The following is a 13,281-nucleotide window of genomic DNA, read 5'->3' on the forward strand; positions in this document are numbered from 1 at the left end:
GTTGTTCATAGGGCCATCTCACCTACCCCACTGCAGGGCCGGCTCTAGGCTCATGGTGGCCCTGGGCAGGGAGCGTAGGTAGGGGGCCCGGAAGAGGGGGTCCGGGCGGGGCGGAGCGCCCAGGCCAGTAAAGAGGGGAGGTGGTCAGGGAGTTTAGAAGTGGAACAGAGCCGGAGGCCGCCAAAACCCTGCCAGGGGCCAACACGCAAATATGTAGTCATCCTCAGAGGAATAATATATTAAGGATATATATTGGCGTGGTGGCCCCTGGGGTTTGGTGGCCCTGTGCAGGTGCACAGCTTGCACATGCCTAGAGCCGGCCCTGCCCACTGATTGTTACTGCTACGCATGGTTGGTCAAGAATAGAGGCCTGAGTATATTTCTTATTTTACTTTTGCACGTTTTTTCCAGCAGAGTGACTGAAGACCTTGGTCCTGATGAATGCCTTGAACTTATTTGTCAAATAGGGCAGAAATATGTTGACCATACTACAGGGTACATATCCATAACCATGTCTCACATTGCTTTTATGTGGCCATTTAAAAAAACATTGCCAGGAACGGCCATCACTGTGGTTCCTGGTAATGCAAATTATTCTGATGTCACCCTCGGGTGAGTGAGGGTTCTCATCCAAACACCTGTTGTGCCCTTCCTGCCACAGCCTTTCCTTAGTTGCACCCTGCTACCCTATATCCTGTGTGAGTAATATTTGTCTGGAAGTAGTATAGGATAGATCACTCTGCCTTAGCATATACTTCCTTTTGACCCCATGTTTGAGAGTTGTTATATCTGAAAGTGCGCAATGGGTGGAGAATGGCAGTAAAATATCTGACAAGCGTGGCACATGCCTAATTTGCCTTAGGCTTTCAGGAATTGTAGAGGCATGGAACATTGGGACAATTTCACTTTTAACTTGTAGGCAGTGTGCCTTGACTAGGGAACTGCAGCAATGCGCCCTTTTTGCGTGCCAGCAGTGTAGACATCTCCTCCAACCTATTCACATCATTGCTCCGGAGGGAAAACAGGGAGGGGGAGAAGACTCCTAGGAACTGGGAGGTCACATGGAAGAGAGCTAAGTTATGCGGTGTGCCTTGTTAATGCTCTTGAGTTTGTGATTGGAAGATCCCACCCTGAGGGATACAGTTTCAAGACCACTGCTGCAACAATCACACATATGACAAGCCTGAGTATTGGAGCCACACCTTATGCTTGACAAACTCCACCGTCTGGTATGTGTGCATCAGGGTGTATGTGTTCAACACACGTTCCTGGAGAGGCCCATTCTGAAACGGAAACGAAGAGAGATGGTGGGTGAGGGGTATCAGCGACAGTGAGGCATACTTTAAGAAAATTTCTGGAGTCATTTACACACATTCCTGCGGCCAGCCAACTCTGGTTTTAATCTTATTCATAGTGGATCTCACAACTGACGTAAGTATACAAATCTCAAAACCTCTAAGAGGCCACTATTTCCTGATCACACACTTGCTTGGCTCCAGTGAAATCACTTCCCATGGCAACCAAAAAGACATCTGTATTCCCAAATTAGGCATGGATAATCCTGTAAAGTAGATTCCACGCTCAACTATTCCATGTTCTTCTGAAACTTGACCCTTTGCCAGTAACAGTCCCTAATCTCTCATGACACCACACCGCCCCTGCCAAGACGTATTCCTGCCTGTGGGTTCTGACGTCACTTTACATGCCAGATCATTGCTCCTAAAGAAGGAAGTGTTCACAATGTTTAGGGGCTAACATCCTGGCACTTGGCGGTAAAGTGTTCTTGCGTAGTCCGATCATGCAAGCTCCTCGCCAATTCATCTTGGTGTGGCAGATCACAGGTGTCAATCTTGAGCGTAACCTACCCAACAGCTCTTCAAGGATCGCACTTACATTGAGTAAGTGCAGTAACACGGGCTCATCAGGTTAGTGTCCCAACTATATGGCATGCATTGTGCGAAGTGAATTTTATTTCTATTACATTCAGTGCTGTCAAGTCTTTACAACCGTTCCAAAAACCTAAAGTCGCAGGCAATCCCACCTTACAAATGCCTTGATGTTTCTTCAGTAATCTCGAATGCTGTGACATGTTACATTGTCAAAATCCAACCTCTGCCAGTTTCTCCAAAAGCAGCTTATCCCACTGTACCCAGTCACATTAGACTCACAGCTTGTCGCTTAGATACTATCAGTATGTTCGAATACCTCCAGACTCCTCCAATATTTCATACTCCAAGTCTTCCATTTTGATTCTTTCATTCTTTTCAGACTCCTCACCTTCAAAAGCAGCTTTCTTCATTTTTCAAAATGCAGCATCTACAGTGGCAACCTCCGCCAATCCTTTCAAAGTCAACCCCTTCAAAGCAATCCCTGTCCTTCCAGACCAGAGGGATCAATGACCTCTTTTCCATTTAATTCAGGCCCAGAACCCTCAAAGGCAGCCCTCCTCCCCCCAAAAAACTCATCCAAATGCAATGCCTAAAATGAGGACTTTAGGCAACTTTTTAAAGTTACCCCCCTCTGCCCATCCTTCTGAACCAAACACCCTAATGGCAGCTTCTCCCTATCATTCCAAAGTAGAGACCTAATATGGTAGATTCTCTCTACTCTTTCATATCCAGCACCCACAATGGCAGCCCCTCAAAATTCTTCCAACTTCAACAGTTACCACTTAAGGACTAAACACCTTCAATAGCGACTTCTTCTTGTGTATCGTATCATCATACTGGTGGAACATGGCACTCACGCCGCATCAGCAGCTTCAAATGATTTCATAGCAGCCACTCGCTGCTCTCCTAGATGCAAAGTCTTGTAAGTCATCTCTCTCAATCCTTCCATATCCAATACTTTCGATGACAGCAGGTCCCATTCTTTCAAATTCACTTTGTTCAAATGTAGTCTCTCCATATTTTTCCAAACTAACGCCCTCAATAGTAACCCCTCAAAATTCTTCCAAAATAGCCCTAATTACTGATATACTTTCCCCAAGAGTGATTACAAACACAAAGCCTTCAATTGCAGTCTCTCTCAAAGCATCCAAACCCAGAGCCCTTACAGGAATTCTTTCCCATCATTCTAAAGCCATCATTGCCTATGGCAGGCGCAGCCACCTTCTTTACATTCAGCGTATTAAATGGCGGGCGCTCCAAGGTATTTCAACAGCAGCCCTAATTCTTTCAAACTCATTGTCAATAATGGCCGCCTTTTCCAAACAAATCAACCCCTTTAGTGGCAGTCTCTACCAATTCTGTAGAAGACATGGCCTTCAAAGGGGCAATCTACTGAATGATGTCACAGTAGCTTCAATACCCCAACTAGACATCATCATACATAGGAACATTCTGGAACCCTTATTGTTGGTCAATGATGATGATGATGCAATATAGGGTAAGAGATCAAGACTCACATTTGTCAATGAATGGTTTATTTATTGACAGCCATCAAGTTTTCTTCAATTGATATATTTAAGGATGAAACCCTCTCAAATATATTCACACCAAATCCTGTTAATGACACTTTTTGACTCACATTCAAACATTGACAACTACATTGGAAGCCCCTCTCAGTTATATGATAATGAATACCTTCTACAGTTGCCTCTTTCGATGAAAGTAAGTCCATCATACTTTAAGCTCTCCTCCTTTAATGGTACCCACCTGCTATTGTTCCACATTTATGTCTACTCACACTTCCCCTTTTTTGTCCCACTGACCTTGGATGTTACCCAGCTCCTCCAGTTATTCTAAACTATATTTGTCTTTAATTATTTAACATGAATTTCATCCCACTCCCCAAATGGCTCCAAACCTCATATTTACTGCAATTTCCCAAAATATGTTCACACACCCTCCCAGACTGTCTGGGCCTCAATATTCCGAGCCTTTAAATGTTCTGGAAGGTCACTAGCTTCACACTTGTGCGCCCTCACCCTAGCCATGCTTCTTCTGGCTTGCCATATTTCATGCGTCTCCTTTCTGTACATTCTCCGTCTCATCTCCCAAAATACACCACATTGCCCCCTCTCACTTCTTACCTCTTGTGCTCTCAGAGCACCGACCCCCCTCTAATGTGTACTGTACACCCAAAGACTTCCAAGCCCAGTTCTACCAATTACTGCCATCTCTGGTCTTCCATCGCCCTGCGGTCCTGAACCTTTCACCAGGTGTGCCCTCAATGGAATGAAATCTCTTACTGTGTAATTCCTATACTTTTCTTTTTGTCTGTGACATCATCTGGATCAATATCCGGACGATAGACCAGAGAAGGATGGGGCCTCTGGAAATGTGGAGACAAACCAGTCATTAGAAACAAGGCGAATTATTGGGATTACCTGAAAGGAGATGTGTAAGTGGACGTCAGGGAGGGAAGAAAGAGGGTACATAATACCCCAAGATGCGACCCCTAAACCTGTACTTTAATGGGACCTAACATCTGGAGATCTTTCTTCAATGGTGGCTTCATTTGCTCACAATGTCCTTCATCCTTTGCCCTCTGTATATTTGTATTTATTGGATTCTTGGGTAGTTCAACCAGAAATGTTGTGCACTGAATACATGGAAAATGATACAAAGTCACTGGCAGTAACAAAACCATGAGTATGAGTGTGGAATAAAACAATTCACATGTAAGGCAATAGCATTCTGTGTTCCCTTTTAGGTTGACGCTTGCCCTTTTGGGCCTGTACTACAAAAACATTGCACTGGTGCAGGATAAAGAGAGCACACCCATTTGCACCGTTTAGTTGGTACTTTTTTGAGGAACGTGAATTGAGCAAATTGCGTTTGCACCAGGGTAGACATGGTACAAACTGATGCCACATTATTTTTGCTTTGTTTACAAACTAAGCGTTTTTTTTTTAAAGTTTGAAAAGCTTTATTGAGTAGAACAAAACAATGTAAAACATCAGTACAACAGCACAAAGAAATAAGAAGCAGTAATGCAAATAAATTATGGAGAATATTGTGCCAACATAACAAGAAAAGCCCCAAAAGGGGAAATCACTATACAAATGAAAAAATGCTTTTATAACTTTTCATTTTGTAGGGGGAAGAAAGAGAGAAAGAAGGAAAGAAGAAGGGAGAAGGGGAAAGGAGGGGGAGCAGCAGTAAATAAGAAATTGTAAACAGAGTAAAGAAGTGTAAAATAATAAAAGTACATAATAATAATAACAGTGATAATAATAATAACAGTAACAAGTGATCATGAGGCACTTTTAGATAAAAAGTCTGTTAAAGGGGACCAAAGTAAATCACGTTTAATCAACATGGGAATAGAAGAAGCGCATGCACGATCTAATCTGTGATGATGGCAGAGTAAATTCCATCAAGCATTATATACCACATTTTTGGTATCTTTCCAGTTAGTTGTTATGATTTGAAAGGCAATAGCAATGCAAAGGTCAATGAATGTACGAGCATGAAGCGGGACATCCCAAACTGGGGCCAAACCACTCAGAAATACAGAAGAAATAACAAAGGGAACATTAGTGGATAAAATCTTGTTAAGTGTAGACCAAATGTGGGACCACATAAGTTGAACTTTAGGACAAAGAAAGAACATGTGAAATAAATCACCAGAAATGCATGAACAAGACCAACACTTCTTAGTATCTATCACTTTAAATTTGAACAGGTCACAGGGAGTATAAAATAATCTATTATAGAAAAAGTAGAGGGTTTGTGTGGTACTAGCTGACCGAGAGGTAGAATGAAGTTTGGACCAAATAGAGTCCCAGGTGAGTGAGGGAAAAGTTTGATTGAGGTCCGATTCCCAGGTAAGTTCGAGGTTAGTTTTAGGCCTATCAGTAGGTGAGGGAGAAAGTAGTCTATAAATAGCAGAGGCCTTAAGGGGAACATGAAAGTTTGGTGGAGAGGCAAGGAGGGGAGGTGAAGAGGGGGAAGGGATGATCTGCAGGATAATAATGGATAGAGTAGGGAGAAGTTCGTGAAAATGTGCACAGTATTTGTTAGAGATACCAAAGGAGTCACGGAGTGCTGGAAAGGTTAATAAGGAATTATTAGAAATGAGTTGCCTATAAGTGAAAATTCCTTTGTCGTTCCATTCCTTCCAAAAGAGCGCACAATTGCGTAGTTTAAGAGATTTATTATACCAAAGTCGGGTATTCAAATGAAGAGTAGAGGGTAAAGAGAATGAGCGGAAGAGGGCAAGTGTTAAAGCTTTGGAGTGCTTAAAAATAGGTGAAAGCAGCTTTGGGGGTGGTTGAGTGAGATTGGAGGCAATAAGAAAGGAGAAGGGGTGAAGTTGAGCCAATTCCAGAGAGCTCCAAGCCGTAATAGGAGGAGATGAGGATTCGAGAAGAAAAGGCCAAATTTGCTTGAGGGAAAAAGCAGAGTGAAAGCGTGAGATGTTGGGGAAGTTAACACCACCAAGATGTTTAGGTTGTTGAAGACGGAGGAGAGAGACTCTAGCCTTACGCTTATTCCACAGGAATTTGGAAAAAAGACTATTGATAGACTTAAAGAAGAAATGGGGGAGAGAGATAGGAAGCATGGAAAGACAGAAGTTCACAATAGGAAGGAGCATCATTTTGATAGTGGAAAGACGACCCCACCAGGAGAGGAAAAGAGGGGACCAGCGTTCTATAAGGGAAGAGAGCTTTTTAAGTATATCAGAGTGATTAATTCTGATAGTTTCTCTAATGGTGTTAGCATATAAGACACCAAGACATTTAATAGAACCAGAATTCCATTGGAAACCGGAGCCCTGAAACATGTGAGGAAGACAACATTTATTAAGGGGGAGGACTTCTGTTTTATCAATATTTAATTTGTAACCAGAAACTGAGGAATAATCATGTAGTAAAGAAAAGAAAGCAGGAAGGGAAACAGCAGGGTTGGAAATGTAAAGCAGAATATAGTCTGCGTAAGCAGTAAACTTAATTTCCACATCTTTATAAATAAAGCCAGAGTAAGAAGGGGATTGTCGAATTTTCTCAAGGAAAGGTTCGAGTGCCAAAATAAAGAGGAGGGGGGAGAGTGGACAGCCTTGTCTGGTTCCTCTATGAAGGGGAAAATAATCGGATTGCATACCATTAATCCATATAGAAGTAGAAGGAGCAGAATAAAGCAATTGAACGGGTTTAAGAAAAGTGGGGCTAAAACCGTGCCAGCGCAGGGCACCAAACATAAAATCCCAGTTGACACGGTCAAATGCCTTCTCGGCATCTAGAGAAATAGCCGCCAAGGATTGTCCATTTTAGCAGAGAGTTGGATATTATTGAGAAGGGTCCTAGAATTGTCTGTAATGGATCTCCCCTTAACGAAGCCAGATTGGTGAATGTTGACCAAATCAGGGATAATAGAATTAATACGTAGAGCCAGAAGTTTTGCATATAATTTACAATCAGTATTAATTAGGGAGATGGGTCGATAATTTTTACACAGAGAAGGGTCCTTATCTTTTTTGGGGAGAAGAACAAGCATAGCCTGCGTGAAATAACCTTTGGATTCACCAGTGGAGAGAAAGTGATTAAGTAACTGGAGTAAATGAGGAATCAGTACAGATTTAAATTGGAGAAAGAAACTAACAGTAAAGCCGTCAGGGCCAGGTGTCTTATCTTTGGGGAGAAGAGAAAGGGCAGCAAGAATTTCTTTTTCTGAAATCGGGGCGTTGAGAGAAGAGAAATCCACCAAAGGAGTGGGGGATTTAGGGACAGAATTAAAGAAAGAATCTAATTGCTCTGCTGAAGGGGAGGACTCAGGGGTATAAAGGGTAGAATAAAATTGAACAAAACACTCCAGAATTTTGGCATCAGAAGATTGGGGGAAGCCTTGTGAATCTTTAATCGAGACTATTTTCGATTTTTGTTTCTTAATTTTGAGGTAATTTGCCAGAGCTCTACCAGCCTTATTGCGACCACCATATATCTTAGCATTAAATTGAAGAAGCTGATTGGAGGCAGATTCCCAAGAATGTTTATTAAATTGCATTTTAGCGGTAATGAGGGAGGACAGAGAATCAGGAGAGTTGGAAGTATAGTTAAGATGTTCAAGTTCTTTGATACGTTTTAGATAGGAAGAAGCCTGGGAAAGCACCTTCTTTTTTTTACGTGACACAAAATCAATAATACAACCACGAGCAGTGGCCTTAAAAGCATCCCAGAGAAAATGAAAGTCAGAGGAAGAGTGTAAGTTAGTAGTGAAAAAGTTATCCATGAATTGAGTGAAGTGTTCAATGAAATTGGGATCAAGTAAAAGGGAGTTGTTAAAACGCCATCTGCGGGACTGAGGAGTGGGAGAGGGGTAGTCCATATCTAAAATAACCGGGGCATGATCTGAGATGAGGATAGAGCCTATTTCTGAGTTGGTCAAGAATTGAAATGCATGATGGGAAAGAAAAATATAGTCAATACGGGAGAGGGAATTGTGCACAGGAGAAAAAAAAGGAAAATTCCAGAGAGTCGGGGTGGGACAACCTCCATGAATCTATAAGGCCCCTGGAGGAAATGGATCTGTGGAAGGACTTTTGCATTTTATTGGGAATGTAGCGGGCTTGTGATTTGCGGTCCAAAACAGGGTCCATCAATTGATTACAATCCCCCCCAACAATCAAATCTTCATTAGCATTAGAAGAGAGAAGGGAAGAGAAATTATTCCAAAAGGAAGAATCAATACCATTCGGACCATAGACATTGCAAAGAGAGAGTTGGACATCGTTTACAGTACAATCGTTCGTTCGTTAATCTTTATTTCGGCAATTTTGCCATAAAGGATGCAGCATAAAATCAATACAGATGAAGAATAAAACATCCCTGCTACATGAATAGCGGGGTAGCACACGGGTACAGGCTATTGGTTCTCCAAGACAATGCCCCAATACACAACAATCTATACTATACAGACGGTCGGATGATTCAGAAGTGATTAATTATTTAAAAACAATCTATAATATTACGAATTAATAAAAAAGAAGCAATTTAACACTACAGCTAAAAATCTTACAAAAATTGACCTAGTATATAAAAATTTGTTACACTAACTATACAAAGTCTGAATCAAGATTGGCGTGCCCTAGGGATTAAAAACGATCTCTTGTACCATACTGCTTTGAGAAATTTGGCCACTGCAAAGACAGTTACACTTGAGAGGTCAGTCTTCAGTATTCTGAAGGCCTCAGAGCATTTAACAAACCCTAGATTTTTACAAAGTGGAATTAGCCAAAACCTTCTAGCAGGAATGTAGGCAGGGCAAAAGAAAACTATATGCAATTCATCTTCAAGCCTACAATTGCAACCAGGACAATTTTCCAGGGAGTGCGGTTTCCATTTACTGGTAAAGGCTCTTAGCGGAAGAGTGCCATACCGCCATTGCAGGTATAATTTCCTGGCCAGATTCGGGAAAATGTCGTCAAGAACTGGCTCAAACTTGTAGCACTCTTTAACCCCAAGGAAAATGTTAGTTATGGAATTTGGGCGTGTACCCTGTATATGTGATGCAAGATTACATGCATGGAAAGGTGCCACCAGATGTTTTCGGGACAGTCCCTGACAAGCCGCTTCAGGATCACTCCACAGGGGCAGAAGACCCAGCCGGGCAAACTCAGGGGCAGATTTATGTTAACTGGCGCATCCCGAGGGATGCGCCAGTTAACGTGCGCCACAGTACGCCACAGCTACGCCACCCATGGTGCGCCGCATTTATAAAGCGGCGCACCATGGTACAAAAACGGCACAGATGCGTGACGCATCTGTGCCGGAAATGTGGCGCATTGCTGGAGTTGCGTCGCAAGCGCGACGCAGCTCCAGCAAGGCTCGGGGGTGCCCCATTCTTCTAATGCTGCATCAAGACCTACGCCTGCTTCAAGCAGGCGCAGGGTTTTGACGCAGCATTGCCCTGAAAGTGACTGAGTGAAATCTCATAGATTTCACTCAGCCACTTTCAGGAGGTGTTCCTGCGCAGGAACGCCCCCCCTGCACAGGAACGCCTCCTTATGGCGCAGTGCTTTACAACGTGACGCATCTCCTAGATGCGTCACGTTGTAAATAGGGCGCATTGTTTGCGCCGCAGTTGCATCAAATAAAGTGACGCAATTGCGGCGCAAAGAGGCACAACGGCCTTATAAATCTGCCCCTCAGTTTTTAGATATTTAAACCACGGGATGTTCTCTATAGTAGGGAGAGCAAGAAGTTCCTGCAATTCCTGCCTATAGTTGGCTAACTCAGGAGTGGACCATAATCTTCGCCAGAAAGTTAAGGGCTTTACAACCAATACTTCGTCCAGAGGTTTCAGCCCCAGATCCATCCTGAGGGGCAGAAGGGGGTTACTAGCCGGTAACTTTAAAAGTTGTCTAAGAAACTTATTTTCCACAATGACTAGATCTTTTTTGCACACATGACCCCAAAGTTCACTACCATAGAGAATCGCACCTCTGGCCTGGAGTCTATAAATCTCCAACGGGGGCCTATCGGTCTAGCAGATGATTTATTAGAGTTAACTAGCCTGATTATTCCCCCTGCTATTTGAGCTAGATTAAGCTGGGACTTAACTTGGTGATCGCCCCATTCCAATTTGTCATTCATGGTCACAACCAGATACTCGAACGTATACACTCTTTCTAATCTGTTCGGGCCTATAGAGGGGTTGGGGCGTGTTTTTTTTGAGGGGGTTGAAAATAATATACTTGGTTTTGAGGGCATTTATTTCGAGACCATGCTCTCCACAAAATGCCTCAAAACCCTCCAGGATACGCTGAATCCCCATTGGGGATTTCGACAGCAGCAGGGTGTCATCCGCAAACATAATTGCGGGCACCCTGCTGCCGCCGAGCCTTGGTGCGTCTGTGTTGGGGACCTTATTTAGGTAATCGATTACCCCGTTGACAAAGAGGCAAAACAGGGTAGGTGCTAGGACACATCCCTGCCTTACCCCTCTGCCAACGGGAAATCTTTTTGAGAGGCTGCCCATCCTCCCGCACCTAACCTGTGCATAGTTATGTGTATGCAGACGAACGATGATATCTAAAAGATCGGAGGGGATACCCAGTTTGGAAAGTACCGTCCATAGTTTACTCCGCGGAACCAAGTCAAACGCTGCGCGGAGGTCAACAAAGACGGTGTACAGCGTACCACCCTCCACCCACACCGTCTTCCAAAAGAGGAGGGCCAGACGGAATATTTGGTCCGTAGTTGAAACCTTGCTCCTAAACCCAGCCTGGAACGTACTTAGGATTGAATGGTCTATCATCCATTCCTGCAGGCGGTCAAGTATCAGCCTCGCGAAGACTTTTTGTAAAACGCCGCTGAGGCTGATCGGCCTGTAATTGGCCGGGAGCAGAGGAGAGCCCTTCTTAAATATAGGGACAATCTCTGCCCCCAGCCAAGTACTAGGGACCGCCATTCCCCCAAGAATTGCATTATAGACTTCCAAAAGGTAGGGGGCCCAAACCCTGGGTTGGTGCTTAAATAGATCACCCGGGATTTTATCTAACCCGGGAGCTTTGCCCGATGGCAGCTTAGATAATTCCTTGAGAACCTCCCCCAATGAAAATTGCATTGCCTCGGCACCCTCCGTAGTATTAGACTGCGCGGTTGGCCCACCAAAGAGTGGTAGGTGTTCAGTTGGTAGCCCATCATGGAGCTTGGCCAAACCAGGGATAACCTCTTCATAAAGGCTGTGAAAGTGGTCCTCCCACACCTCAGCCGCTATGTTGGCCTCCATAGCTGGAGTCGGCTCGGCAGACCCTGTTCTCACTATCTGCCAGAATTTTCCCAGTTGGAATGGTCCCATTCCACCTTTGCATGGTGGATTACTTGCTTCAATTCCGCCCTCCTAATCTTGATTAACCCTGTATCCCTAGGGTGCTTCAATGCAGCGAGGAGGTCAGCCTTTGCCTTCCTACAAGCTGAATTGAACCAGGAAGCTCTTTGCCCCCTGCGGGGCCCTTTCCGAGCAATTGGATTTAGAAGTTCCTCAAGGGTGTCCACCAACTCCGTGTGGAGGGTGCCCAACTTGGGAAACAATTCTGCTGGAGAGGGTTGAAAAATAAGGGCCCGACGCGTTCTAATGTGGGGAGGATCCTTGCATAGAGGTCGGAAATGTGGGCGGGATTGTCCAGGAGCTTGGCCCACCTCACTCTGCGCCTGTCATTAGTTAAAATTAGTTTTGGATCTAAAGATGCCTCTACCGGGTAGTCGCCCGTGGGACCACCGGGCGAGACCAACGAAAGAATCAGCGCATTATGATCGCTGTCGGTTCTTTGCACTACCGCAAAGTCAGAAACCTTGTTCCAGTCAGATGTCTGAACAAGGATATAGTCCAGGTGAGACTCCTGCCCTGTCTTATTAAAGGTGGGTTTCGAGGGAATGTCACCCTTAGTTCGGCCATTGCAAGCCCTCAGTGAATTGCTGAGGGTGAGTGCCAAAATTTGGGTTGCTAAGGGTGACCATGGCTTAGATGGGGGGGCCCTCTAATTGCGGGATTCCCCACTGGTCATCCTCCTCCAGAAGTGCTCCCTCCAAAGTTAATGTTAGCGGCTTATACTGACAGTTAAAATCACCCCCCAGGAGGATCCTAACACCCTGGGGTATTGTGGGCAGAAATAGAGAAAGCTCGTCGAAGGTTGGTGAGGGCTTCGTTATTCCCATCGGTCTGGAATACACATTTATCAGCGCGAGTTGAGTATGGTTTGGCCATTCCAACAACACGCACTGAACATCCAAAGAGTTAGTTTTAAGGACCCTAGCCTTACATCCCAAATGGGTTGCGACCCATATGCAGAGACCCCCCGAGGGCCGTCCTTTCCCCTCCCACTTAGCTGGAATTGAAAAGGCTGCATAGCCGGATCGCCATTTATCCTCCCTTGCCCATGTCTCCTGAAACAGGCATACATCCTGTGTGTCAATAAAAGACCCCCACTCAGGGGAGTCTAGTTTGCTCTGAAGTCCCGTCAAATTCCAGGAGAGAATGGACAAGCAGGATATATGCTCATCAGGAGAAATACCAGGAAAATCGAGCATGGTAGCAGGAGTGGTGTCCACCAGCTCGGTGGGAGGTTCAATAGGTTGGAGTTCCGGACAGATAGCACTCTCAGCGGGGGGGGGGAAGGAGGACAATATGAGGTTCCCCGTATAGATCTAGCTGCCGTATTTAGCCCCCGGGGCAAAAATGATGTAGTTTGTGTTGGAAGTACTTTGGGACTCTCATAGACTGTACCTTCAGGGCCAATGGCGTTTGTTTGGCCACCCGTGCCCTGTTCAGACTGTAATCTTCAATCACAATCGTCCATACCTGTGAACACATCAAACCTATTTACTGTCTCCAGGGG

The 13,281-nt window shown here is 44.6% G+C and overlaps 1 protein-coding gene across 1 annotated transcript in view; it reads right to left on the minus strand.

Annotated features, from left to right (window-relative positions):
• MIOX (myo-inositol oxygenase) overlaps window positions 1-13,281 on the minus strand; it is a 38,711-nt gene that overhangs the window by 15,883 nt on the left and 9,547 nt on the right. Inside the window, exon 2 of the mRNA XM_086918833.1 lies at window positions 1,203-1,283. Coding sequence (XP_086774959.1) covers window positions 1,203-1,283 — 81 coding nt within the window. The remainder of the gene's footprint in view (window positions 1-1,202; window positions 1,284-13,281) is intronic.

The sequence above is a fragment of the Lissotriton vulgaris genome, chromosome 1_1 (assembly GCF_964263255.1).
Source record: "Lissotriton vulgaris chromosome 1_1, aLisVul1.2, whole genome shotgun sequence".
Classification (NCBI taxonomy): domain Eukaryota; kingdom Metazoa; phylum Chordata; class Amphibia; order Caudata; family Salamandridae; genus Lissotriton; species Lissotriton vulgaris.